Source organism: Myripristis murdjan, chromosome 18, assembly GCF_902150065.1.
Source record: "Myripristis murdjan chromosome 18, fMyrMur1.1, whole genome shotgun sequence".
NCBI lineage: Eukaryota > Metazoa > Chordata > Actinopteri > Holocentriformes > Holocentridae > Myripristis > Myripristis murdjan.
In genome coordinates, this window is record NC_043997.1 from 13,193,031 (window position 1) to 13,220,826 (window position 27,796).

Here is a 27,796-nt window from a genome sequence, read left to right on the forward strand (position 1 = left end):
TTTTTGTCACCTTAGTCACTCTTTTTTTTTGCTTTTTTACTTCTTCATCTCTCTTTCCATCTCCTCCTCACCACTTTTCTCGTCTTCCTCCAGAGTGAGGATGTGGACGAGGACGAGTCTGAGCAGGAGGACTCCAGCGTGCACAGCTCCTCGGTCCGCTCGGACAGCTCTGGCCGCGCCAAGAAGAACAAGCGGGGGCGGCCCGCCAAGAAGAAGAAGAAGAGTAAACTCGACCTGCCATGTGGTATTTCAACAAAATTATACATATATACTCCAGCGTTTTGCATGTGAAGGCTCTTGTGTCCACGTCAGCTTAACATTTTGGATTTTAGATTGGATGTTTAAGTGCCTTGGCAAGCCACCGCTGTTCTGTTTCAGATAATGAAGACATGATAGCGTCGTGATCTCTGCTTGATTTTTTTTTTTTTTGAGCGATTTGAAAGCTACACTTTGCAACTTTGCTTGTTAGCGGCTCCGCACAGCAGCGAGAGGGAACCGTTTGGAGGATTTGAACTTAAACATGCAGCCTGCTCACACCGCCCGCTTTATTCTGAAAAACTAAAAGGGGCCGAGAGAAACAAAAGTCTGCTTGGAGTGCTGTTTGCTGCTGTTTTTCTATTCATCAGTTCGCCTGTTCCTGTGGGCAGAGAAACGCCCGACGTGCCGATGTGAGAATTTCATTTGAGCCAATCAAACAACTGGCTCTGAATGAAGGAAAATGAGGCCTCACTTTGTGCCTCAGGCTGATAAGGCGGGTGTGTTTTTAAGGGTGTGAATGTTTGGCTCCGCATCGGTTTAGTTTGATTCATGATTCACTAGCTGGCAATTTGATGTAAAAACAATTTCTCTGTTTTTGGAATAATCAGTTCAATTCTAGTTTGTAAACCACAATGCGAATTAGTGATGTGATTCAGCACTTTTAGCCAAACTTTTATTTTTCTTAATTAGCACATGCAGTAATAGAAGACCAGGGTTTTTCTTCTGAAATGCGAAATAAATTAGGCAACAGAATAAAAAAACACTGACAAAAAAGTTGCAATTTATTGGATAATCACAAGATTATGTATATATTCAATTTGACTTTAACTCTTTATATAAACATTGCAGTTCATAGTTCACAGTGATTAAAACACACAGACACGTTTGCTCCAATTTTTCCAGGATAAGAACAAGATAAATACCTTGTGTCACTTTGTATTGGCTCAGTTAAGGCTATTTTAATTGCATTTTTTTTCTTAGCAGTCACATTTTTTGATGAACTGCCAAAATAAACAATACAGCAACAAAAGCTCACCCCCCTGTGAGAAGCAAAAACAGAGAAAGTGAAAGAAACGAAAAGCAATCATGCAAACCAAAATTGAAGAATAAACATAGCCGTGCCCACCACAAGTCTCCACAAGGCGAGGATTCAAAGAGAGACGTTTTTTGAATCGATCAATCGGCACGCAGATTTATACATCAAAATCCTCAACACAGCGTGAAAGGTGGGAACGTCACTGCTCTCCAACATGTGACCTGAGCTTGAGTAAGATCCTGAAAGCGTCATTAAATGCCACCTCCTTCATTTTTGCTTCATGATAATTGCATCGCAAGTGGGGCTGTATTGAGTGGAGGACAGCAGACTGTATTTTGGTTTTGTGTGCCAGCGTGTTGGCTTGTGCAAACAGTTTGCAACACTGGCGCTGGACACTGTCATCATCACATAGATCATTCCTGATGATGTGACCCATGTATCTGACTTTGTTCATCACATTTAGTGCTTGTTCTGCCACACACAATGACGTATATTTTTTAAGAATCGTGAAAAGATTTTGTATAAATTCAGGCAATTAGTTTTACACACCAGTCTTGCCCATTGAACTTTTATTCCATGTTTTAATTTCAGTTTCAGTCTCTGTTAAGTGTGTCTGTCGTTGATTTACTAATTTGTATTTCCTGTCTGTATATCGTCTTTGTCGCCCCAAAACCTGCAGTCCCCGGTGAGGAGGACGCGGACGGCTACGAGACGGACCATCAGGACTACTGCGAGGTGTGCCAGCAGGGCGGTGAAATCATCCTGTGTGACACTTGTCCCAGAGCCTATCACCTCGTCTGCCTGGAGCCGGAGCTGGACAAGGCCCCCGAGGGCAAGTGGAGCTGCCCGCACTGCGTGAGTAAAGCCACAGCGGCCTGCGTTTGCGGCTGGCGTGCATGATTTTGCTTTGTTTCCTCACTCACTCATCTCCAAGTGACGAGCGCAGTTCAGCGAATGTGGCTGAAAAAGCAGCCGATTTGTTTCAGCAGCAGTTCAAATAGAGGCTTTGCATGTGCGTCACACATCTCCAAGCAACCACTGCCATCAGTGAGGGTCCAGTGGAGAACTGGCTGTGCACAAATAACAGCTAAATATAGGCCTATAACAACATGGCTAGAAAAAGAGAGATATGTGGAAAAAGTGTTGGTGTGGGTGTACATCCATTGACTAATCCAATCAGAGAAAATTAGTGGTATGGGAAGGTAGGTTTGTATGAAAATTTAAATTAAAACGACAGTAAACTGGCTTGTCTTTATCTCTGTTCTCTAGTCTGAAACTCTGTGGAGGAGTCATCCCAGTTCACCCAATTAAAACCGCTGGCATCTGACTTTACCCAGCAATCTGATTTACAAATCCTACTAATTTGAAAGTTAACCCGATAAACCCATTTGTATCTTATATGATACACATTTTCAATTCTGTTTTTCGTTTTCAGTTTAATCAATACTTGACCAAAATACTGTTGTATACCCTTGAACACTTCCCCTTTTCAACCTGGACCATACCATTGGCACTTCAAGCACATATCATATATCATACACCAGAAAGGTCGTGTAATAACATATTTTTTGATTTTTTTTTTTTACATATATATTTTGTTATAGGACTAAATAAAGGGTTCAATTTCAAAAAATTAGAATTTTCTGCCAATTCTTTCATAGTTCAGGCTTTATAGGGTTAAAATGTGAGAGGTAGCTCCTATTATTGATATGGACAAAATAAAACATCAAGAATACTGAATCTCGATATTGTCGATATTGTGATGATATTGCAGGGGTGACTATCAGTGTTGTCATAAGGTATTTACACAAAAGATAGACAGTCATCAGTAATGTGGATATGATGGCCAGGCAGGTTGAGGCAAATCATAAAACAGTCTAATACACTTAAAAAAAATTGCATCCTTCTACTGTAATGTAGCCTTTAAAACCAGTGAGAGACAAAACTTATGCCATATCATCATATTAACCTCGATATTTTCTATTTGATGCAGTGCTGCAACCGAGAAAACAATCACGGCTTTGATTGGAATATTTCACTCAGTTTAAGTGTGATGTAGCTTTAGTGAAGCATAACTGTATAATGAGAGAATAATAATTATAATATAGAATTTTTTTTGTAACTTTGAAACCACTTTAGGGCAGATTTCTCTCTTGAAAACAGCACAGACGCCGATTTGGTTCTTTTGAGAGGACTAAGTCACATGTTCAGAAACACAATCAGCCGTTCACAGCCACTGTTTCCCAAGAGCCGTGGACCTCCAGTATGGACCCCAGGCAGCGCGTTACATCACCTGAAAACCCCCCGACTCGAACAGAGTTGGGTAATCCAGGCGGCTCAGATTAGGCCGGTCACAGTCACAGAAATGTAAACAACACTGATGTTATACACGGTCGAAACTTTACGACACTCTTTGCATTGTTGTGTGTTAAATCCCACCTGTCTGCTACATAACATTTCTAAAATAAAACGTTAAAGTAACTGCAAATACCTGCAAATACTGCTTTTCAGCAAGCCGATGTAGAGGGCAGACATCAGATGCAGAAACATGGATGATATTTCTTCAACCCCACTGAAATCATTCTGATTAGAGATTCCAGCGTAACTGTTTACATGGACGCTAAATAAAGTGATGCGATAAGGCGTGTGTTTACATGCCCTGAAGCATTTATCAGAACTTTTTTTTGGCAAGAGCGAAGTGGTTCCACCTGCTGGCAAGCATCTAATCTGCTGGAAATATAAATATGACATAAGCTAAGTCGTGTTCGCCAGGGGTCGCTCTCCCATCAGGTCGTCCATCAGACTGTGAAAATGAAAAGTGGCTGCGTTGGAAGCACTTTGGCTGTTTGACTTTAACAGGCAGCCTTCACACATTTCCCTGTGGTTTTTGATTTGGTCGATGCTTTGGTGGATCCCGGCTTGGTTCATCTTTTCAAACTCAACCACAGAGGTGTTCAACAATCCTTAAAAGATTTGAACTTTACAAGACCAAGTTGTGTGAACCACACCCAGACATGCACAGAAAGAATATATTTATTCCAACCGGAGAGAAACAATCATACAATAATTGTTTACATGCTTATCAGGCACTATTATTTTCCTGTTGAACAGATTAGCAAAGGTTTTACACCACCTTTTTCAATACAACCGAAAATTCCTTCTAATTGGCCCAGATCAGGCCAGTCTCCTCTGATTGAGGTGCTTATATGAGGCATTTTTATTCTGATTGGGCTATTATTGTGTTTATTAGTAATTATTGCAAGTAGTATCCTCATTCTGTGGTTCAAACTTTCAGAACATGATATGGAGTGGTACTCCCTAAAACAGTTGGTGTCCTAATTGCCTTTAGGATTAAATAGTTTCACTAATATCCTCCTCCTCCTGTTATCTGCGTCTCCCCGTCATGACTGCAGTGCATAAAAAATCACAGCTTTGACTTTGGCGGTCAGGTTTACACAAAAGCCCGGTTTCGCTGCTGGGGCCTCCTGATCTTAACTGTCAAATGATTCACAGGAAAAGGAGGGAATCCAGTGGGAGGCGAAGGACGAGGACTTTGATGATTTCGAGGAGGAGTGCGAGGAGAGAGTGATGTCCGACGTGGGAGTCGGGGTCCCGGCGGGGGTGGAGGAGGAGGACGACGACCACATGGAGTTCTGCCGGGTGTGTAAGGACGGAGGGGAGCTGTTGTGCTGCGACACCTGCACCTCCTCCTACCACATCCACTGTCTCAACCCGCCCCTGCCAGAGATCCCCAACGGAGAGTGGCTGTGTCCGCGATGCACGGTTAGTTATTGTTCTGCTCTATTCTGTTTTATTTCATCGCTATTTATATCCAACTCAGGGCTGCACGTCCTCTCTCTCTCTCAGCCTAGTTTAGTAGAACTAAGGATTGTTTCATCAGATCCTGTGTACTTGATGTTTTTGTTCTGTTTTGTTAAGTTGTGCTGATTGCTGGCCTATAAATAACAAGCTATGACTCACTTACGGTCTATCACTGATATATAACGGAGCGAGACAGCAGACCATTGCATAACATACATACATTTGGGACTCGGGCTGTTCAGTAAGAAATCGTAAGTCCATACAGTCATAAAATCAGCTCCTTATGTTTATTTAGGATCAACCTTACCCCTTGTTATCGCTCCTAAGTTGCTTGTTCTCACCAAAACTTAGCAAGGATTTAGAGTGAAAGGGACGTAAGGGAACAAAAGCAACACACAGAACTAGTCATACTTTTGCAGAAAGTGTCAGATATTTGATGTCTTACTATAAACTGTGAGGTGGAGTTGCGCCCTTTTTGCACCAAATTTAATTTAGGATTTTGGAGTGTTTTGGATTTCCTCCTTTTTTAATTTGTTTATGATTACAAATGTGACATTTTGCTTGCCAGGGTGAAGGATGGGGAGTTTTCCGTGACATATAAAACTCCTTTCCAGCCAAAATGTCACAGGCACCCCGTTCACACCAAACTCTGAATATGCTCTTTCTGGGAACCTTCAAGAACATCACAGATCTTTTAATATCAAGTGTGAGATATGTGGAGGACTGTAATCTTTCACACCTGCTGTAAAAGCACAATGCAGTCACAAGTTTGCGAGGGTATTTGGGAGCCTGGTCACCACCACAGATTTCATTTTTGCAGACTAATCATATGACCATCAGAGTTGCCCATTCCTGGTTCATGCATTGTTCCGCAATGATGCATTTTCCTACTAAAATGAGGAAATATTCTTAATATTTCTCTATTTGGATAAGAAAACTCACCATATCTAATCACAAATACAAATAAACTGTGTTTTGCTCTGGGTTGCCATGATTAATAATGATCTCATCTCTTCTCCAGTGTCCGCCAATCAAAGGACGCGTCCAGAAGATCCTCCACTGGCGATGGGGCGAGCCCCCGACTCCCATTCCCGTGCCTCCTGCTCCCGATGCCCCACCCGACGCCCCGCTGCCGCCGCCCATGAAGGGCAGGGCAGAGAGAGAGTTCTTTGTCAAGCTGACCGCGCAGTCGTACTGGCACTGCACATGGATCACCGAGCTGCAGGTGAGAGAGCGCAGCCGGGCGGCGAGGTGACTGTCAAATGCGAGAAGTCGACCGTGCCTGTGTCCTTGTGGGCAAAGTTACTCCCACAAACACAACAACAGAACGTACTCTTATAGCTTGAGGTGAACCGTGCGCTTGATGTCACACCGTCAGTTGAGATCACGGGTGGTAATTTTCCCAGGTGATTGCACGACAGAACATCGCACTTTTTTGGATGCGATGTGTAGTTCTTGCAATCAATCTTGGGGCCTGTTGTTTGTTCTCGTTGGCCAACTCACTATCAGCTGCATTCCTGGTCAAGTAAACTCTATCCGTCCTCTGCTGTCATTGGTTTGAGTTTGGAATTGTTCTGTAACCATCAGATGTTACGTCAAAGATGTCATGGAGGGAACAATATCACAGTGTTAAAGGTCTATAGGAAAGTTAAGGCTCAATTCACACCGAACCAGGCAATCCAGGTGTTTCCAAATTGATTTTGAATGGGGGTAGTGTGTTTAGAGGGTTCAGCCAAAAATGCTGTCGCTCTCCGGCAATAAGTTGAACCAAATTAATCTTTTTGCGAGAACTCAACCTGACATCACACTGCGGTGGCCAATCACATAAGGCAGACATCTAGTGACACGACCGCACCTCTGCACAAAACAGTGGCAGGTCGCCGGATTGCCTGATTCTGTCTGAATGCAGCCCAAAAGGGTCACTGAAGAGCACTATAAATCATAGTTTAAAACACAGGTGAATGCATAATCTATTGTTTATTTTTTCAAATAATGGACCAGTCATTTTGCCTATGAAATGTTTGAAATAATGGCAAATGCCCATTACAAGTTACCAGAGCCAAAAGCAATATTTTAAAATGACTTTCTGAGTCTGACCAGCAGCCAAAAAAAAACAAAACCTAAGCATTCATTTTGAAATGATATGAAATTTTTGAGGCTGTAACTAGCAGCTGTTTGGTGTATTTGCTTGATAAATTATTAAAATGATTAATCGATAATCAAAATCATAGTAGATCCTGCATCCATCCATTAACTTGTAGAAAATCTCTAATTTTTCTGTCCGTCCAGCTGGAGATCTTCCACTCGGTGATGTTCCGAAACTACCAGAGGAAGACGGACATGGACGAGCCTCCCAGCCTGGACTACGGCTCCGGGGGGGAGGACGACACCGGAGGGGGGAAGAGCGAGAAGAGGAGGGCCAAGGATCCCCAGTTCGCCATCCTGGAAGACAAGTACTACAAATATGGCATCAAGCCCGAGTGGATGATGATCCACCGCATCATCAACCACAGGTGAGGCCGCTGTGTCTGTGAATGTGTGTGTGTTCATGCACGGTTACATCCATGTGCATATTTTGATTTGTGTGCTCCGTGTGTGTGTGTGGTGGTGTCAGTGTGCAGAGATTTGGGAAGTTCTTCTTAAAAGTAGCAGCTACTTCATCACTTAAATTATCCCCTTGAATTCTGATTTTCCCTCAAATTTCCCCTTAGTAGCTTCAGAGTTACAGAAAACATATTTCTCCATATTGTGCAACAGTGTCTTATACATGTTGTATAAGACACGTGTTTTATCTACTGCTTGCAACACTACATCTAAGCTATATCACACTTATACTGAGCGAAATATTCAAACCAGCAATGCCATGGTTTTATGGCTGCAGCATTATTTCAAATAAATATATATCCACATGTCTTGTACCTTATTTTATACACATTTCCCTTTAATTTAGCCGGATGCATCTCACTTCTTCGGAAAGATCTGTGGGTTTGAACAAAGCTCAGACATGCTGCATGCATTTGAAATCATTAATAACAGCATTAAGAAGTGGTTATGTATTAATAGTAACTCATTAGAGTGCTTTTGTGTTTCCCACTTACAAATTGTACAGTCAGTCACTGCTTTATAATGCAGCGTCCAGTAAGCCAATCTCAGTTAGACAAAGCAAAACAAGATGCAGGAAGGATTTTTACTTTACATGATTTTTTTTTTTTTTTACGTGTTTTGAATTTGAACAGACTAATAACACGTGAAACAGCCTGCTTCCAAATTTAAAAAAGTAACACGATCACTCTGTGCTTCCATAAACTGTCTGTTGCATGTTACCTACATGTGTGATATGTGTGTTACTGCCAGCATTGACAAGAAGGGCATGTACCACTACCTGGTGAAGTGGAGAGATCTGACCTACGACCAGTGTACCTGGGAGAGAGACGACCTGGACATCCCGGACTTTGCTATTTACAAGGCCGGCTACTGGAGACACAGGTATGACATCAAAGTGGCCTCGATAACTCTTGACGTTATTATGGAAAAGTCTAAATTTGATCGTAGGTGATCATAGCAGCTTTTCCTTTTCAAAAAAATACTAAAAGATATAATGTAAATGATTTTAGTTGGATTAGAGATTTTGCTCGAGGCACTTCTGGGGAAAACGGATTAGTGCAGTATCTTTAAATGCTATTGGCGAAACATTGTGTAAATTCTCCCTCTAATAGGTGTGTGGTGATGGGCCTGACTCTAGACGTGTGTTGAATTTCATATAGAGGAATGGCAGAATGGACAACAGACTGACAGATTTATTACTTGCTCGTGTATGTTCTTGCTTGACTGATTAGCGGATTGACTGAGTGACAAGGACAGATTGACTGACGGAGTGATGAATGTGCTGCTGTCTGACAGGGACGAGGTGATGAAGGAAGACCCAGACAAACCCAGGAAGATCAGGAGCAGGAGCCAGGAGGGGGAGGAGGAGGAGGAAGCGCCTGGCTCGCCGGTCACTGATGTGAGATACCATTAACTTCACCATCAGCGTTGTCATGTTTGATTTGTAGCCGCCGAGCGTGTGCATTTCTCAGACAGCTATGCGCACACTGCACCGAAAAGACCCCTATTTTTATTATTATTATTAATTTTTTGCAAGCTCCTGCTGTGCGCTGCAGGAGAGACGCTATATATTGCATGTGCCGACTCACTTGGCCAATAAAACCAACTATCATTCTGAAGTGTCCTGCGCTTTTGAGCCAACATGATTACTCTGAAGAGACTAAAGCAAATGCGCAAAGAACACGAAAATATCGGCAATTAAAACGTACATAAAAAGGCAACGGTAATAATCGGTTCCCGAGGGGTCAGAGTGCATAAAACAGAAAAAGGTGGGAAACTGGATAATGCACAAAAGAAGCGATTTTATATGCTATCAACCGTGCTATAAAGTACAAGCACTTCAACAACAGCAACAAAAAAAAAGGACAAACAGACTGGATGTAGCAGTTACTAAGTTGCAATACATTGCAAGGCCTGGCTCTCCTCCTCAGGCAGTATTTTTTGCTTTGAAGTGCATATATTTCATAGCACTATTGATAACAAATAAAGTGATTTGTTTTGTGGGCAATACGGTTTGCCGCCTTTTATGTTTTTTCTTTTTCTTTTTTAATCATTGCCTGTTGTGTGTATTTATCACAATAAAGAAAGAACTATTACTGTTGTCACAACCAGCACTACACACAGCCTACTAATACTACTAGGATTAATACTAGTACAGACAGATAAATGTAGTACAGTTGAATTTTGTCCCTGTCGTGTTGTTGACGTCTCTCCTTTTGCCATCCCAGCCGACAATAAAGTACGAGGAGCAGCCAGACTTTGTCACCTCGACAGGCGGCACGCTGCACCTTTACCAGCTCGAGGGTCTCAACTGGCTGCGGTTTTCCTGGGCGCAAGGCACCGACACCATCCTGGCAGACGAAATGGGCCTGGGCAAGACCATCCAGACCATCGTCTTCCTCTACTCCCTGTTCAAAGAGGTAATTTGGGACGGCTTTTTGTCCGTTAGTCTCCCTCCGCGCGTTTGTGAAGGCCGAGGCACTGAAACGCAGCGTGGTCTCACCTCCCTCTGTCCTGCAGGGCCACACCAAGGGCCCGTTCCTGGTCAGCGCCCCGCTCTCCACCATCATCAACTGGGAGAGGGAGTTTGAGATGTGGGCGCCGGACTTCTATGTGGTGACGTACACGGGGGACAAGGACAGCCGAGCCATCATCCGAGAGAATGAGTTCTCCTTCGATGACACCGCCGTCAAGGGAGGGAAGAAGGCCTTCAAACTGCGGGTGAGGAGGAGGAGGAGGAGGAGGAGGAGGAGGAGAGGGTGGCAGCGGAATGAGGACGATAAGAAAATATGATAATGGGACAAAGTTTGTAAATGAAGTTTGAAAACGGGAGAAGGGGGGAGGGAGCAGGAAGGTTGTGGGGGGATGAAGAAAACAGATCTGTGTTATCATCACCTTTCTACAGAAGCCCTGAGGGGACATGGGGGAAAAGGAGCAGAACGCTTTTGAGCTGTTTTTCAAAGCTTCTGCAAGCCCTCTGCATGTTCCCGCAAAACTTTTACATGCTCTTGCAAAACTTTTGTTTGCAGTTGCAGTATTTTTGCATACCCCTAAGCATTTTTGCTGTGTGAGGAGAAGCAGGGAGGCAGGATAATATTAACACAACTGCCACCCATAATCCTCTTCTATGACACATGTTCTGCTGTTAGTGAACTCATAAAATAACATAGCATAACATAACATAATCAGAGTGCCCTTTTAAACACAAGAGCCATTCGAAAACAATTGACGCAGCTGAATTTTGCAGTATTATTAACACAGTATTGACTCTAGTTTCTTACAGGGCTGTATCTGACTCAGAATTTCCTCAATCAAATCAAATTCAGATGTTCAATGCGAAAATGCTTTTTTATAGTCTTTCTGGCTGGCAGTCATCTTCATAATAATCAAAGCAACCCTATTCACACAAGATTGTACTTGCCAGCCCATTTATTTTTCATATTAATGTATTACTGTGCAGTTTTGTCAGAGCAATGAGACAGCACATAGGTACGGTATATTTTTAGGCTCCCCGGGTTATGCAATAGGTTGTATTTTAAGCTCTATTTATGCTTTTCTGGTCAATATTGTATAGTATTACAGTGTATTTTGATACAAATGGTATTGTGACCTATGTATTGAATTGTATCATCAGGTCCTTGCCGATGCCTGCATTACTTTTAAACACAAATGCCCAGGCTGCTGAAACTGTCAAGCTTTGGTAATCTGAATATGAATAATAATTTGTGTTTCCTTCAGAGAGAGGCTCCGATCAAGTTCCATGTGCTGCTCACCTCCTATGAGCTGGTGACCATCGACCAGACGTCGCTCAAGTCCATAGAATGGGCCTGCCTGGTGGTGGACGAAGCTCACCGCCTCAAGAACAACCAGTCCAAGGTAACAAGCCCGGCAGTGTGTGTATTTGTGTGTTAATAATAATAACGCAAAGGTATGGAACTGTCTAAAATCTGTCGTTTTTCTCGGTTTTTCTCAGTTCTTCAGGCGTCTGAACGACTACAAGATTGACCACAAGCTGCTGCTGACGGGAACGCCTCTGCAGAACAACCTGGAGGAGCTGTTTCACCTGCTCAACTTCCTCACCCCCAACCGCTTCAAGTAGGCATACTCTCTCTCTCACACACACACACATACACACACACAGATATGCACTTGTTTACAAATAGCTGCATTTGAATTATGTTTGTGACTCACCTGGCAATGGCTGGTAAACTAAAAATCACTGCAGGATAATCACTGACATAGTGATCCACCAATCCCTGCTTAGTGTCTGCCTCCAGGTGGTATTTAAATGCTGCAGCAGACCATCTGAAACTGGTCTGACTGTGTACTGAGAGTACTGGAGTTTGGCTTTTGCTGGAGTGTTTGAAATTGGGGAAAAAAAAAAAAAAAGGTTGTCGGGGAGTCACACATGCAGCATCTGTGGTAGCATCTGTTTTCAGAGTTTGTCCGACATAGCAACGGTAACTAAGAAAGGGCAGGAGTTAAAAGAAATGTTGGTATGTCAAGAATCACTTCTGCTGCCCAAAATAGTTAAATATTTTATTGTAATATCTCACCGCACTCTTTTTTTTTTTTTTCCAGTGCTGTTTAAAGCTGCCATAACTAGAACTGCCGTGGGTCAACTGATAAAAAAAAATATGGACTAAAGACAACGGTTGAGTTTATGTGATTCTCATCGCCAGTCGGCTCACTGATAAATGCCAAGAGGTCCAGCTTGTATTTCGCAACAGAAACTCAGCATCAACGAGGCTTTCAAATGTCACAGAAAATTAACAAGCCAGCGTGACAGACAGGCGACCCCGGTTGACTTTATCAGCCAAAGACAAATTTTACTCCTTATCTCCTCAAATGCCTCCCTCGTCCTGAGTTTAACTTCATCCCCTTTATCCACCTCCTCTCTCCCGCCATTACTCAACACCGTCTCTCTCTGCTTCCCAACCTCCCCCCCACTTCTCTCTCTCTCTGCGTAGTAACCTTGAAGGCTTCCTGGAGGAGTTCGCCGACATCTCCAAGGAGGACCAGATCAAGAAGCTCCACGACCTGCTGGGGCCTCACATGCTGCGGAGGCTGAAGGCCGACGTGTTCAAGAACATGCCCGCCAAGACCGAGCTCATCGTCAGAGTGGAGCTGAGCCCCATGCAGAAGTGAGACCTCTGGGAGCGTGTGTGTGTGTGTGTGTGTGTGGAGCGTGTGTGGAGCCGCAGGTTATACAGAAGATGCCTCATGCCTGGTGTTTCAAATGAACGCACCGGTTTGGGGAACAACTGAAGCTGCGAAGGTGAACTTTGGCACTTCCCAGGTGTGACTGTGTGAATTTTATCCCGGTGTAGGAGGGGGTTGCTAAAAACGAAGACGCGGGCTGAGTAAACCATCTCTGGATAAATATGGGTAGACGGCAAATGCTGACTGTTGAAGGAGATGGAGAAGGATCTGGAGGAAGAACTTTATTATTTTATTTCATATATATGGACAGATTCACATGCGTAGGACCATAATAATTAAAAAGAATGGGAATCAACAAGTCAAGCGCAGAACGTCCACCATGAATGCATAAAACCTCCTGATCATTAGAGTCATCTCACTGGCAGTCTATTAAAATGCATCATTACTTATGATTTTATGTATTATTTATTATTATATAACAACTGACATTGATTATTAATGATTATTTGATGATTGAAGATATTAATTATGAATTATTTTACCAACATAAATTGATAATGTTGACCTATGATTGGACACAGCCCTGCCCTGGATAGTGTTGAGAATATAGTATATAGATAAGAAAGAAGTTTGTCCTTGAGTGGGACAGAGAAAAATAAGTCATTATATGGAATTTTTTTTTGTTTTTATGTTTCAATCAGGAAATACTACAAGCTGATCCTGACCAAGAACTTTGAGGCGCTCAATTCAAAAGGTGGAGGCAACCAGGTGTCCCTGCTCAACATCATGATGGACCTGAAGAAGTGCTGCAACCACCCCTACCTCTTCCCCGTCGCCTCCATGGTAACAACATCACACAACAACACACACACGCAGTGTAAAATCAGCATACCTGACGGGTGAAATAATTAAGGGCCATAAAAAAAAAAAAAAAATAATAATAATAATAATATTAAAGTCAATCCTACATCATCATCAAGACTTGCAATGATTACCTCAGTGGCCTTGAATTGCTCCTTAATTACAGAATAGTGACACCTTGTGGTGATTTTAGGTAATGCACTTGTATTACATTTGTGCACACAGAGATGGTGAAAACGCATTTGTTATATCAGTGGATTAGGTATTAGGTATTTATGTATAATTATTAAATATTAAAATGTATTATCAGTGCAGTCAATAAAACATTTATTCTTACAACAACTCTGATTTTTCAAGTCTGATGTTTTCTTTTGGCTTATTTGTGTATGTAACTTGTGGCGATTTTGTGCGTGCGTGTGTGTGTGTTTGTGTGTGTGTGTGTGTGTGTGTGTGTGTGTAGGAAGCCCCCAAAACGCCCAGTGGCGCTTACGAGGGGGCCGGCCTCACTAAGGCTTCTGGGAAACTGACGCTGTTGCAGAAGATGCTGAGGAAACTGAAGGAGCAGGGACACCGAGTACTGGTCTTCTCACAGGTACACACACACACACACACACACACACACTCGCATACACACTGTGCAAACACCAACAACATAAACCATGAAAACATCTCTCTCTCTCCCTCTGTGTGTGCAGATGACTAAAATGCTGGACTTGTTAGAAGACTTCCTGGACTATGAAGGCTATAAATATGAGAGAATCGATGGAGGCATCACAGGAGCGCTAAGACAGGAGGCCATCGACCGCTTCAATGGTAAGACAGATGATGTGTGGTCTTTAAAGGAACAGTTCATCCAAAATACTCCATGTATCTGGTTTTTATGTGTTTTGGTGAGGCTTCTGTCTGCCACAATCTTGCCCATCTCCTAAGGAAGAGTTCACTGTGTCTTATCAGCTGTATCTCTGCTGCAGCCATCTGCTTGGAAGGAGTACAAACCCCCTCGGATACACGCAGTTTGCCAGTGTTTTTTTGGCAGGAAATACTTCACAGCAAAACTCTCTGCCCTCGAGGGCCGTGGATTATGCCAGGTTTCTATATCATTATTTTTGGAAAGAGCTGTTGCTTTTGTGTTTTTCACACGCTCGTTTTTGACAGTTTGAGCCTCACGACACAAAAGCCATCCAGCTCCGCTGTATTTAGGTGAAGGGACTCAGACTGGAAATCTCTCCCGATCACACAGAAACTATCTGGGTGCATGTAACGCAGTTAGGGGTATGCGTTAGATGTTGGGTGAACTGCTCCTTTAAGTCATCTATGACGTTTATCAGCCTCTGTTGGTGACCAGGAGGAACTGCAGCCACACTGACGGGTCACTGCTTCAACCTCAACACCTCCTATTCTGTTACAGCCGACGCAAAAACAATAAAGTCATACTTTGACAGTAGAAATGTTAGTTATTGTGATGATCATGAGGTTTTCTAGCTTTTTTTGTGGCTGAAATATCTGGTGAGAGTCTGGGTTAGGGTCTCCAGCAGAGCTACTGATAAGACGAGGAGATGGAGGATGAAGACAGGAAGTGAAACTGGTATCTAAGTTTAAGGAAAGTGAATTTCAGCAGCTGACGATGTAATTTTTGGGTCCAGTGCATGCTGGGATAGGCTCCAGCACCTTGTGACACTGAATAGGTGGATATGGAGAATGGTTGGCAGAAAGTACTGGTCAGCAACTCTACCAACCCCCATGGATACTGTATATTATGCTATCGTATTTCCACTGTATGTATGTGTTGTGTGGTTACTGACAATAGTGGGATCTGTTTGCCTGATTCTTCACACTCTCGCCCCCCCTCCCTCCCTCCTCTTCTCTCTCTTGTTTCAGCTCCTGGGGCTTGTCAGTTCTGTTTCTTGCTCTCCACCAGAGCGGGAGGTCTCGGGATCAACTTGGCCACCGCCGACACCGTCATCATCTTTGACTCCGACTGGAACCCTCACAACGACATCCAGGTACTGGTGCAGCTGGTGGCTCGGGTTTGAAGTTTGAAGTTTGAAGTTTGAAGTTTGAAGTTTGTTTCGGCCAAAAATAGCAACAGGAATACAGAGTCCATACTAGCACATTAAGTGAAATTTGACTATCAACTAAAATAAATATACATGCATAATTAATAACAAATGAAAGGCCGAAACAGGAATAGGTGGACGCCAAAGGCTTATTTTAGCCTATCCTTTATCCTATCAAACCAGACTAAATACACACATAATCAGAAATCAGAATCAGAAATCAGAAATGACTTTATTGTCCCAGGGGAAATTTGTCGTGGACTCCAGTACCTCAGCTGCGAGTACAATACATCACACTCAGAGCAACAATTAAAAGTACAGAAAAAAAAAATAATAATAATGGCAAAGAAAAAAACAAGGAATAAACAGAGGAAAGGTACAAAGGCATTTACACAGAATTTGGGGCTTGGTATAGTGGGAGGGAAGCTGTGTATCCACTGCGTCATATGTTGACATGTCACAAGGTTGGATGATAATGCATGGGGTTCATTATAGCACTTTTGCTTTTGTTGTCATTTGTGTTTATTGTATTTATTGTGTTTATCGCCGCTGCATCATAATTCCTTTGGAAACATGTAAAGCACCTCTCCAGGCAGTTAATCACGGGTAGAAGCTGCACGAGCTGACAGTGAAAAACAACCGAAAATGTCAAATTAATACATGAAATTTCCATGGTTGAACAAAAAGAAAAATAGTTAAGTGTTCATAGTTTATTGGTACGCTGTAAAATATCTCTCTGGTAGGTCTGAACTGGGCTTAGGTGATTTGCACATCTTGACAAATATGGCAATATTCACTACTACTGAGGAAGTGGGTCCCCCGGCCTGAAACAACATCTCCCCAGTATTGTAATAAATGATGTCCTAGCTTGAGCATATTTTAGCATATTTCATTTATTTTATCCATTGTTATTCTTTCACCTCCTTGTTTTCAGCTATCTTAGTGTTGTACTATTGAGTTTTTAGTTGGAATAAGTTGTATTTTTTTTGCTTATTCGTCAAAATTCTAAAATAAATTATTCCAAAAAAACACTTTCCATTGCTCTTTTATTCACTTTTTAACGTTCTCCCGCCTCCTTTTGTTCTCTCCTCGCAGGCGTTCAGCCGTGCTCATCGTATCGGGCAGGCCAACAAGGTGATGATCTACCGCTTCGTGACCCGCGCGAGCGTGGAGGAGCGCATCACCCAGGTGGCCAAGAGGAAGATGATGCTGACCCACCTGGTGGTCCGGCCCGGCCTGGGGTCCAAGGCCGGCTCCATGACCAAGCAGGAGCTGGACGACATCCTCAAGTTTGGAACGGAGGAGCTGTTCAAGGACGAAGGGGAAGGTGAGACGTTGAAATGAAGCTTTTGAAAAATGACCCGGCGCGGTCCGGTGGCTCAAATTCACTGGAAACGGCGTCTTCGCATGGAATTGGGGAGGAGTTGACGCCAGGCGGGAAGATTTGGCAGGCATCTGTGTCTGGATGAATTACTTTTGCCAAACATACTGAAGGTGATATCCTTTCATTTGGACAAGTTTGACAGGAGGAGACACTTCGCTTTCATTGCTGTTATTTATCATGTTTTTTTTTTTTAAATTGCTTGACAGGAAAATGTGGGGAAAAGGCTTATTTGAGTTGCAGTGGGATTTTTTTCTTGGATAAATTGTCCTGGCAGAGGAGGACACAGGCGTTCTCATTTCACCTCCGTCGTGTGTGGCAGGTATGAAGTGTCCAGCGGGCGATAAAGGCGAGGACGAGGGCAGCGTGATCCACTACGACAGCACCGCCATCGAGAGGCTGCTGGACCGAAGCCAAGACGCCACGGACGACACGGACGTTCAGAACATGAACGAGTACCTCAGCTCCTTCAAAGTGGCCCAGTACATGGTCCGAGAGGAGGATAAGGTGAGAAACAGAGAGGAAGAGAGAGGGAGGTGGAGGAGGGGCGTGTTTGTGGAGGAAAACGAGACAAGCGGGAGGAGGGTGTCGATGGAGATGAAGGACAGGTGGGAACCGAGGAGGACAACGGATCTGCTTTGACAAAAATGTCTCAAATATTACCGTCATAACACAAGATTACTCAAACATGCAGTTATCAGACCACAGGACTTACTGTGCATCAGAGGTGTCAGAGGGACCCAATTTTCAAATCAAAGCAAAAATAGCAAAATAAGGTTTCCATGATAAATTGACTAATTAATGATTAATGCTAAAATATGATAGTAATTTAGTAATTTAAATAAAGTAGAATTGGCCATAATTAAAGGAGAAACCAGCAGGCTAGTAGCTGCGCATGTTATCAAAAAAGCGAAAGGTTGACATGGAGTCTGTTAAATCAGAAAGTAGTCCAAAATATCCATGTGTCATATTGACATCAGCAAAAAATAATCTGGCCCACATTAGATGTTTTTTGAATTAATGCGGCCCACTATCTAATATGAGTCTGCTTCAGAAATTCAAACTATTGATTATCTTTGAGGATACTTTGAGAAACGAAAGTGCAAGTTAACAAGAATCTGGACGTGTTGATATCTTTCTGAATTTCATTCCTTTCAGATGTGCATCGTTCTCTCACAGATACCTTTCATTGCGATGCAGCTGTTGCATGCATTCGACTGTACACTGATTATTCAGGTGCAAACTAACATTTTTGCAGCAAGAACGCTTCATCCGTGAGCGGAGGTGTACGCTGTAGCGCCGCAGCCGATAACTGCAACCACTCAGCTCCGTCGAAACCCATCCGCGCCAAGGCCCTTCTTGCACAGAAATCTGGAAATACTTTATGTGGCAACATAAATTCATTGCAGATTAAGTTGGATCATGCTGTAATGTGTTTTTGTAGCTCAACGTGAAAGTTCAAAAGAGAGACAGACAGATGAGGAGTGATGATACCCAGGTCTCGAACGGTTTACACATCCTTATCCGCAGGGTGCGCAGGCTGCGTTTGACCTGCGCTCTGGCCTCCGTGAAAAAATGCACATGTGCGTGTGTGTGTGATGTGGAGGGAAACACGCGTCTTCGATCAGCGCCATCTGAAATCCATATCCCGTGTTTACCTGTTGCTTTAGATAGAGGAGATAGAGCGGGAGATCATCAAACAGGAGGAGAACGTGGACCCGGACTACTGGGAGAAGCTGCTGCGGCATCACTACGAGCAGCAGCAGGAGGATCTGGCCAGCAAGCTGGGCAAAGGGAAGAGGAACCGCAAGCCTGTCAACTACAACGATGCAGCGCAGGAGGACCAAGGTAGGGGCTGGGTTTACTCTTTGAACCCAGTCTGAAAAGTTCAAGCGGCAACAGCAAAAAGACATCTGAACTGTCTTACCTTAGTATAAAGACAATGGCAGTTCCACTGTAAGTCAATGGAATAAGAGGAGCTTAATCCTCTATTGGGAAATGAGAGCAAAGGTTTAAAAATGGAGCCTTTCATTTAGGGTTTGGGTAGTAATGCAAATTTATTGTTTATTGTCTCTCATTAGAATCACATTGTTATTTGGGGAATGTTGGCACATAATTCTTCTGTCTAAAGTCATTTACTGACAAAAGCAGGCATGAAACATCCACAAGTATATTACAGTTTTATTTGTCTCAACCCGACGTTACCATTTAATATGATGAGATGCACATGAATTATATCATTTACAACAAATGAACAAAATCCAGTCGATTTCATATCAGGCATTTCATATCAGTTCAGGCCAAAACCAGAACGATTAATTCTGTTTATTGATTGATGCAGATTGATGGAGTTGAATCGGCAGACTTTATAGTCAATGCATTTTTGGGGGGAGGGAACATTACTTAGACTAATTAACAATGGATTTTTCCTACTTGAGTATTGTGATGTCTATAAATATTGTTCAAAAAATCATTTTTAGTGTTGTGATATTAATTTCAACCATTTTTCTTTCACTTTTTCTCTCGAATAAAGGACGCAAGTAACATATTACACTTATAGGGCTATAACTAAACCCAAATACTTGTTCCTTTGGTATTATACAGTTACATTTTTATTATTATTTTTTGATATAGTGTGTCTATGAGGTAGTCTGGTTTGTGCTTGAGCTGTTGCTGTCACAGTGGAAGTGAATGGGCCTGGCCTATTGACGGACCACTCCACCATGTGCTGTTTCAGAGTGGCATGCTGATATTTCAGATAACCAGTCCGAGTATTCAGTGGGCTCCGAGGAGGAGGATGAGGACTTTGACGAGAGGCCAGAAGGTAAGGAGCGATACGGGAGAGGCACGGAGAACGGAGCTCCTCACGAACGGTGGGAGATGTCTGCTGCAGCGCGAGTACATGCACAAATCTGCGCTGAATTACAGTTTGAAATGGGTTCAGTTGCTCCAGTAATCTGGCAGGGGCTGATCTCGCCTGGCACCGAGCAAATCGCAGCGGTGCCAAAAATGCAAGCCGCCCTCCATTTCATACTTGAGAGAGTCAAAAGTAAATGTTCCAAGCATTTGAAAGTTTTTCGATTCTTGGTTGACTAAGGTCTGTACACAGAGGATTTGATAGTGTAGATTTCTCCTTAGTATGCTTGTTTTTCTCAGTTTAACTCACTCAAGGTTAGAAGTCCTGTATGAAGCTATATTCTTTAAACATATGGATTATTATTTCTCATTATTATTGACTGCTTCCCTCCCCAAAATGTCCTTTGTGGCTCCCTGCCTATCAACTTTGCCTCGTTGCCATCCTTCCCTTTTGCCTCCTCTCATGTGTGTCTGTAGGTCGAAGGCAGTCCCGCCGCCAGCTGAGGAATGAGAAGGATAAACCGTTGCCTCCTCTTCTGGCCAGAGTCGGAGGCAACCTTGAGGTCTGTACATCTCTTTTGGTACCAGCTCTGTTTTCATTTTAGGCTGTTTTTTTTTTTTTTTTAAAACCTTGATTTTACTGGAATCTCTTAGCTTTGTTTTAATGTGAACTTGCACCCGTGGGTATTTTTCTAACAATCTTTGACCGGAGATGGCAGAAAAGCTTGAATATTAAATCTAGCTCCAATAACTCCGTCAGATCCAAGATCATTTATCATCTTGATAATGGCAGTCACGGTTATAATGGCCTGCATTGTTCAAGCTAGGATTCAGAGTTTATTCTAACTTTATTAGACAGTTTTACCTTCTCAAAAAAGGCCCTTGGCTATGCAAGAAATGCAGGGCTGTCAATAGGAAGTGAGCTGAAGGCCTTGAAGGATCTCAAGAGTTTTCTCATTCTCTGACATTTTGACTAACCAGGGTTTTCCACATTGACAACACACAGATATATTTTTAAGAGATGAGTACTATTTCCTCTGCACATAGTGTCAGTTTCATGTGGGGATATCCGCGATAAAATCCGCAATATACTGTCATGTCCACCGGGTGAATAGGTGCTGGGCTTCAACACACGCCAGAGGAAGGCTTTCCTGAACGCCGTGATGCGCTGGGGAATGCCGTCCCAGGACGCTTTCTCCTGTCAGTGGCTGGTCAGAGACCTCAGGGGCAAAACAGAGAAGGAGTTCAAGTGAGTGAAACACGAGGACAAAAATTTACCGACTCGAAGCACCATCTCTCTGTCGTTAACCGCGTCTCCGTCTCCCCTGGTCCAGAGCGTACGTCTCCCTCTTCATGCGTCACCTGTGTGAGCCGGTCGCCGACGGGTCCGAGACGTTTGCCGACGGCGTGCCGAGGGAGGGCCTGTGCCGCCAGCCGGTCCTCACCCGCATCGGGGTCATGTCTCTCGTCAAGAAGAAGGTCAGGCCAGAGGGTGTTTGGCTAATCTAGATCAACCCAAAGACTGAGGAGGAAAACAAATTTAAGTGGCACAATAGGGACATCAGTGTGTCTGTAAGAGTATGGGTTTTTGGCGATTCAGTTCAATTCATGATTCACTTATTATCACTTTTATTTTGAAAGGTTTGAAATGTTATGCAAAAATAATGCATAATTTACAACAAATGACCAAAATCCAGCAGAATTTGAACAAATCAATTTCATATCAAGTGTTTCATTTCAATTCAGGCCATAGCTGGAGTTACTAATTTTGTTTGTTTCAGCAGATTGTTGCAGCTAGACTTTATAATTAATGCATTGATGAAATGAATGATGATACACTGCAAAAACTCAAAATCTTACCAGAATATTTGTCTCATTTCAAGTCAAAATGTCTTATTTCTAGTCAAAAATCTCATTACACTTAAAATAAGACATGATCACCTAAGAAATAACTTGTTTTTAGACAATTTTCACTTGAAACAAGCAAATTTTCACTTGTTGTTGTGAGAATTGTCTAAAAACAAGTAATTTCTGAGGTGATCATGTCTTAATGTCTTATTTTAAGTGTAATGAGATATTTCAACTAGAAATAAGACATTTTGACTTGAAATAAGACAAATATTCTGGTAAGATTTTGAGTTTTTGCAGTATAGTATCCAAATGTAAACTGCACAGAATACACATCACCTTTAAGCCTTCGATGTAGTTTCAGAGGTGTTACAACGTTGCTTTCTTCCTGCTCTGCATTCTAACAGCAGCTTCACCCTGACATTCTGATTGGCTTCAGGTTCTCCAGATTATTTATGTGCTGAAATGGGTCTTACATTTTATCCTATCATCTTAGAGTCTTAAATCTGCTTGTTGAAACTCGCAGACACCCTGATGTACTGCCTGTGCCGAGGGGAATGTGTGATGAGCTGCCAGGCCAACGGGGCACATGAGGGTGAAATTAAATAGGGTTGAATTAAGAGAGTGAATGTGTGTGTGTGTGTGTGTGCGAGCTGTTTATTTTGTGCGGTATGTGTTCAGATCCAGGAGTTTGAGCACATCAACGGGCGGTGGAGCCTTCCAGAGCTCAAGCCTGAGGTCGGCGTGGACAAATCCTCGTCTAGAGCCTCCTCACCTGTCATCAAGACGGCCACGCCCACCCCTGATGCCAGCTGCAACAACACGCCTTGCACCTCCAAGCCAGGTAACACACACACACACACCTTTCCAGATCTAACAGGGGGCGCTATACGTAAACAGCACCGCATTTAGAGCTGGGTGTGATCTACAGCTTTGTATGTGCGTGTTTGTGTTTGTGTGTGTGTGTGTGTGTGCGCGCACAGCGACCCCCGCTCCTGCAGAGAAGCTAGAAAAGAACGGGAAAGAGGGAGAGAAGGAGGAGGAGAAGGAGAAGGAGGAGGGAGAGGCTCCGTCGGAGAGAGAGAAAGAGAAGGAGAAAGAGAAGGATGAGGGAAAAGAGGTGGAGAGCAGCAAGGCCGGAGACCCTGAAGAGGTGGGACATGGCTCTCAGACACCAACTTCGCTTTTTTTCTCCAGACGTTAAGCAAGAAAATATGGTTATGTTCCACAGACCAAAGCTGCCAATCAGTCTCTTTTATTTATCCTCCATTTAGACTTTTATTTAGTTGCAAAATCTAAAACAGGTGAAAAAATCTGACAGTGCGATGAGATAATCCCACTTGTTTCTAATGCGGCTTCACTTGTTTCAGGATTTTTTTCTAGGAACAAGTGTAAATACATTGAATCAATGCAAAATAAAGCAGATCGGATTGGAAACTGTGGGATTATCACATCCCACTGGCACTGATTGCTTCCCTGTGTGTTGAAGAAATTGTGCACCCCTTATATTTGGCTAAAAAAAAATCCTAGTCCTAGTCCTGTCTAGTCCTGAAATGTCAAGATTTTGAAGACAGGAGGTTTCCAGCAGTGAAACCAGTTCCGGTTCCCTCTCTGATAATACACTCCGCTGCCATCCCCAGCCTTCCTCCGCGACAAAAGAGACGGCGCAAGACACGTCCCCCGGCCGAAAGCCCGAAAACAAGGGAGAGAGCGAGCAGAAAGAGGAGGAGAAGAAGGACGCACCTGACGCTCCACCTGCCACGGCCGAGGACAAGAAAGTCCAGGAGGAGAGCAAAGAGGAGACCAAACAACCAACGAAACAAGTTCCTCAGGTCAAAGATGAGAAACCAGGTAAAAAAAACAAAACTAAAAAAAAAAAAAAAAAAAAAAAAAAAAAAACATATTGCAAACTTTAACCCATCTCCTCCCCGGCTCCACCTGCTTATATCTCTTTATGTATATATACAGCAGCGATTTATGAAATTAAATGCATGTGTGTGGAATGATCTTGAGAGAAGCCCTCGCCATTGAGAGCCGTGCTTCTCGTTGCAGATGCAGAGAAGGCGGGAGAAGAGAAGGAGAAGGAGAAGGAGAAGCGAGAGGAGACGCCTGCGCCAACAGAAACACCCGAAGCCAAGGACAAGCCCGAGGTGACTGACGTGAAGAAGGGTACGTCTCTGTTCCTCCTGCATTTCACCTGCGGAAATAATAGCCTCGTGGAGATGTGGTGCTTATCTTTGCTTTGCTTGGTTTCCCTCTCTCTCACAGAGGAGGTCAAAGGTGAAAAAGATGGCGTGAAAGAGGTCAAAGCAGCTAAGGAGGAGATGCCCAAGGGCAACGGGAGGCCGCCTGTCGAGCGGCCGCGCTTCATGTTCAACATCGCCGATGGAGGCTTCACCGGTGAAAATACCTTCCTGCTCACTATTTCACCACTTACAAAGGGCTACACTGCAAAAACGCAAAATCATACCAAGATTATTTGTCTTATTTCAAGTCAAAAATGTCTTATTTCTAGTCCAAATATCTCATTACACTTAAAATAAGACATGATCGCCTCAGAAGTAAATTGTTTTTAGACAATTTTCACTTGTTTCAAGTGAAAATTTACTTGAAACAAGTGAAAATTTGCTTGTTTCATTGGCAAAATTTGCCAGTGGAAAAAGTGAAAATTCACTTGAAATAAGTGAAAATTGGCTAGAAACAAGAAACAAATTTTGCCAATGAAACAAGCAAATTTTCACTTGAAACAAGAGACAATTGTCTAAAAACAAGTTACTTCTGAGGTGATCATGTCTTATTTTAAGTGTAATGAGATATTTTGACTAGGAATAAGACATTTTTGACTTGAAATAAGACAAATAATCTTGGTAAGATTTTGAGTTTTTGTTGTGTATTATTGCATTAGTAATCAAGTAATCAATAATTATGTTGAGTATACCAGGGCCAATATCCAGTAATATTGAAATTGTGATATTTGCAAGCGTATGCATTATTCTCTGCAATATAAATCATTTCAACACCCAATTTTTTGTACTTGGAGCAGCATTTTGCATTCCAGCTCATCATTGCACACTCAATTATATTTTGCACTTAAAGCAGCAATTTGCATTCCAGCTCATAAAAGATAAAATGTACTCCCAAATGTAATATCATGTCTATCGCAGACACTTCTATTTTTAGATCAGGAAGTTTTTTTTTTTTTTTTTTTCTTTTCCAAAAAAACAAAACATCAACCTTATCTTTACTTTGTTCAGTAGCCCGTGGCCGAGCGGCCTGCTTTCTTCGCTGTTATTCTACCATTAGCTAAACGCTTTGAGGCCGACGTTATTTTCACCTTGTTGCTGGCTTCGTCCCACAGAGCTCCACACTCTTTGGCAGAATGAGGAGCGGGCTGCCATCTCCTCAGGAAAGATGAACGAGATCTGGCACCGTCGACATGACTTCTGGCTGCTGGCGGGAATCGTGCTGTATCCTTGACAGCAGTTGCCCGGGCGATGACCCCACTGTGTTTATTTTTCTCTCGGCTGCCGAGTCCCAGTGTAATAAGTCAACAAGTCAGCCCGGCCTCAGTAAACAGTAAACTGTGTCTACTGGAAGCTGATGTAGTGGGTCATTTGGTTCATTTTCCTCCCTCTATTATTTGAATTAGAGCTGTAATTATGTGATACTCACATGAAAGTCATGTTTTCAGTGTTTTGCGAACTCATGCCAAGGTTCTGCTTAGCTGACTGAAATAAAAGTAAGCTATCTTGTTTTAAAAGCTCTCATAAACCTGTTTCCAAAATGGTAACCCCTAGCAATTTTGCATTTTAATATGACCAAGCACTTTTTTTCCAAGCATTCAAAGGATGCTATTCAAATTATTAACCCAAATTTGGTTAAAAATTAATGTTTGGCTAAAGTATATTCTGTAGATAGATAGATAGATAGATAGATAGATAGATAGATAGATATGCTTTACTGATTGCAAACTGGGAAATTCTTGATGGTTGATGCTTAAGTTGTTCACATCTTTTAGGTCAGTCGCTTCAACTGTGCCAGTCCAATTTGTTGGTTCATCATTACAAATGCATGATGCTTTATTTTAATTTAAATTCTAGTGGAGATCCCAAGATTTCCAAAGAAACCAAGTATATCCTGTTGAATTGCAGGGAAATGTCTATAAAATGATGCACAAGACATTTGGATATTTTCTATTTGATGTAATGCTGCAGCCATAAAACAATTGCAAGTTCAAGGAGACGTTCAGGGGTTGAAGCTTCACCACAGTTAACGCTGCATGTGACGAGCCCCGCCCCGCGTAGCTTCGCTGTAACTTTATTCTGGACCAGAGTTGAGAAGCTGTCTCATCCTGTAGATCCAGGTCCTTTACCAAAGTGTGACATGACCCTTGACCCCTGTGGCAGTCATGGCTACGCGCGGTGGCAGGACATCCAGAACGACCCGCAGTTCGCCATCGTCAACGAGCCTTTCAAGTCGCAGGCGAACAAGGGCAACTTCCTGGAGATGAAGAATAAGTTCCTGGCCCGACGCTTCAAGGTAGGACCGGATGTTACCTTCACTTTAAAGGAGTACTCCAATGTTTTGGGCAAAATACCCTTTTTCTGACTTACCCAAACTGAGACAAGATGTTCGATACCATTTTCACCTCTGTACGTCCAGTGGTTTGGTTCCTGTGGTTAGCATTTCATGTTAGCTTAGCATAAACACTTGAAGCCTATGGGAGTCATTAGCCAAGTTCCGTCAAAGTGAAAAAAATAAACCCCAACAGCAACTCTGCAGCTGTCTTGTTTACACAGTGTATCATGTGTATTTGAAATACACATTTTGGAATTAAAAAAAAAACAAAACAAAGAAAAAAAAAGTAATTTCACAAGAAGTTAAGTTGTGGTGGATCTTTTTGTACCTTCAACGGTGCAACGAGCGAGTAAATGTATTCAGTGTTTAAAGTCCCACCTTCTAACTTCCTTTTTTTTTTTTTTTTTTTTAATTCCAAGATGTATATTTCAAAACACATGATACACTGCCTAAATAAAACAACTTTGTAGTTGCTGCAAGGTTTGTTTTTTCACTTTGATGCTAGGCTAATGACTCCTATAGACTTCAAGTCTTAATGCTAAGCTAACATGAAATTCTACCCATTGAAACTGAATCACTGGACATGCAGCGGTGAAAATGGTATTCGACGCCTCGTCTTAATCTGGAAATAGGGTGTTTTGCCCAAAACGTTGGAGTATTCCTTTAACAGCCAGATAAATTTAGATATATTTGACATTTTTTAACCTTACACGAGCCTCCGCACAGACAATTAATCCCATGTCATAGCTTTTCTGTGTCTCGGATCACCTGACCTATATGATGGTTGGATGACAGATGCCCCAAGACCCACATATTGGCTGGATGGTATTGCTGACCGCTGCACTTCTGAAATGGCACTCATCCTGTTTTTGACAGGCTCACATGTTTCAGATCCTGCCCTCAACATCCTCATTTATCTCTCCCTTTCTCCCCCTCTCGCCTTTTTCATTATCGCTCTTGTTAAATAAATACGATATGTGTCATGTAACGGCACCAAAACAGCACCATAATACAGGAATACCTCCACTTGAATTTCCCTCAGTATTATAATCCTGGCAGCCTCTTTTGCAAGACGTCTATCACGGTGTGCCCCTTCTCCGAGATGCTTGTCACACTCACACACACTCGTTTTAATCAGTGTTTAAAGCTCGGGTCGGTGAGGAATGCCTGTGTTGCCGTTGCCGTGCCAACCCAGACACTGATCCATTGCTAAGAAACAGCAGAAACAGAATAATCGAAGCTAATGGCCGAGTGATAGAGCAGAGAATGACCTGATTGAGGCAGCTCTCAGACGCACTGTAACGAGAGGAGGGGGGGGATGTGAGAAAGGCT

The 27,796-nt window shown here is 42.8% G+C and overlaps 1 protein-coding gene across 4 annotated transcripts in view; it reads left to right on the forward strand.

The window, feature by feature from the left end:
* Positions 1–27,796, forward strand: part of chd3 (chromodomain helicase DNA binding protein 3) — a 52,111-nt gene that overhangs the window by 6,664 nt on the left and 17,651 nt on the right. For 2 of the 4 annotated variants that reach the window (XM_030076099.1, XM_030076096.1), the window contains exons 7-36: positions 94–244; positions 1,974–2,149; positions 4,808–5,077; positions 6,138–6,341; positions 7,406–7,629; positions 8,471–8,602; positions 9,017–9,119; positions 9,949–10,140; positions 10,241–10,441; positions 11,459–11,596; positions 11,694–11,815; positions 12,691–12,864; positions 13,585–13,726; positions 14,205–14,336; positions 14,440–14,557; positions 15,623–15,747; positions 16,897–17,128; positions 17,505–17,689; positions 18,853–19,030; positions 19,920–20,006; positions 20,516–20,601; positions 21,154–21,287; positions 21,373–21,517; positions 22,568–22,730; positions 22,870–23,039; positions 23,527–23,737; positions 23,939–24,055; positions 24,155–24,286; positions 25,245–25,353; positions 26,293–26,425. In XM_030076099.1, the coding sequence (XP_029931959.1) occupies positions 94–244; positions 1,974–2,149; positions 4,808–5,077; positions 6,138–6,341; positions 7,406–7,629; positions 8,471–8,602; positions 9,017–9,119; positions 9,949–10,140; positions 10,241–10,441; positions 11,459–11,596; positions 11,694–11,815; positions 12,691–12,864; positions 13,585–13,726; positions 14,205–14,336; positions 14,440–14,557; positions 15,623–15,747; positions 16,897–17,128; positions 17,505–17,689; positions 18,853–19,030; positions 19,920–20,006; positions 20,516–20,601; positions 21,154–21,287; positions 21,373–21,517; positions 22,568–22,730; positions 22,870–23,039; positions 23,527–23,737; positions 23,939–24,055; positions 24,155–24,286; positions 25,245–25,353; positions 26,293–26,425 (4,686 nt within the window). The remainder of the gene's footprint in view (positions 1–93; positions 245–1,973; positions 2,150–4,807; positions 5,078–6,137; positions 6,342–7,405; positions 7,630–8,470; positions 8,603–9,016; positions 9,120–9,948; positions 10,141–10,240; positions 10,442–11,458; positions 11,597–11,693; positions 11,816–12,690; positions 12,865–13,584; positions 13,727–14,204; positions 14,337–14,439; positions 14,558–15,622; positions 15,748–16,896; positions 17,129–17,504; positions 17,690–18,852; positions 19,031–19,919; positions 20,007–20,515; positions 20,602–21,153; positions 21,288–21,372; positions 21,518–22,567; positions 22,731–22,869; positions 23,040–23,526; positions 23,738–23,938; positions 24,056–24,154; positions 24,287–25,244; positions 25,354–26,292; positions 26,426–27,796) is intronic. The other 2 variants (XM_030076098.1, XM_030076097.1) reach the window with 2 other exon arrangements.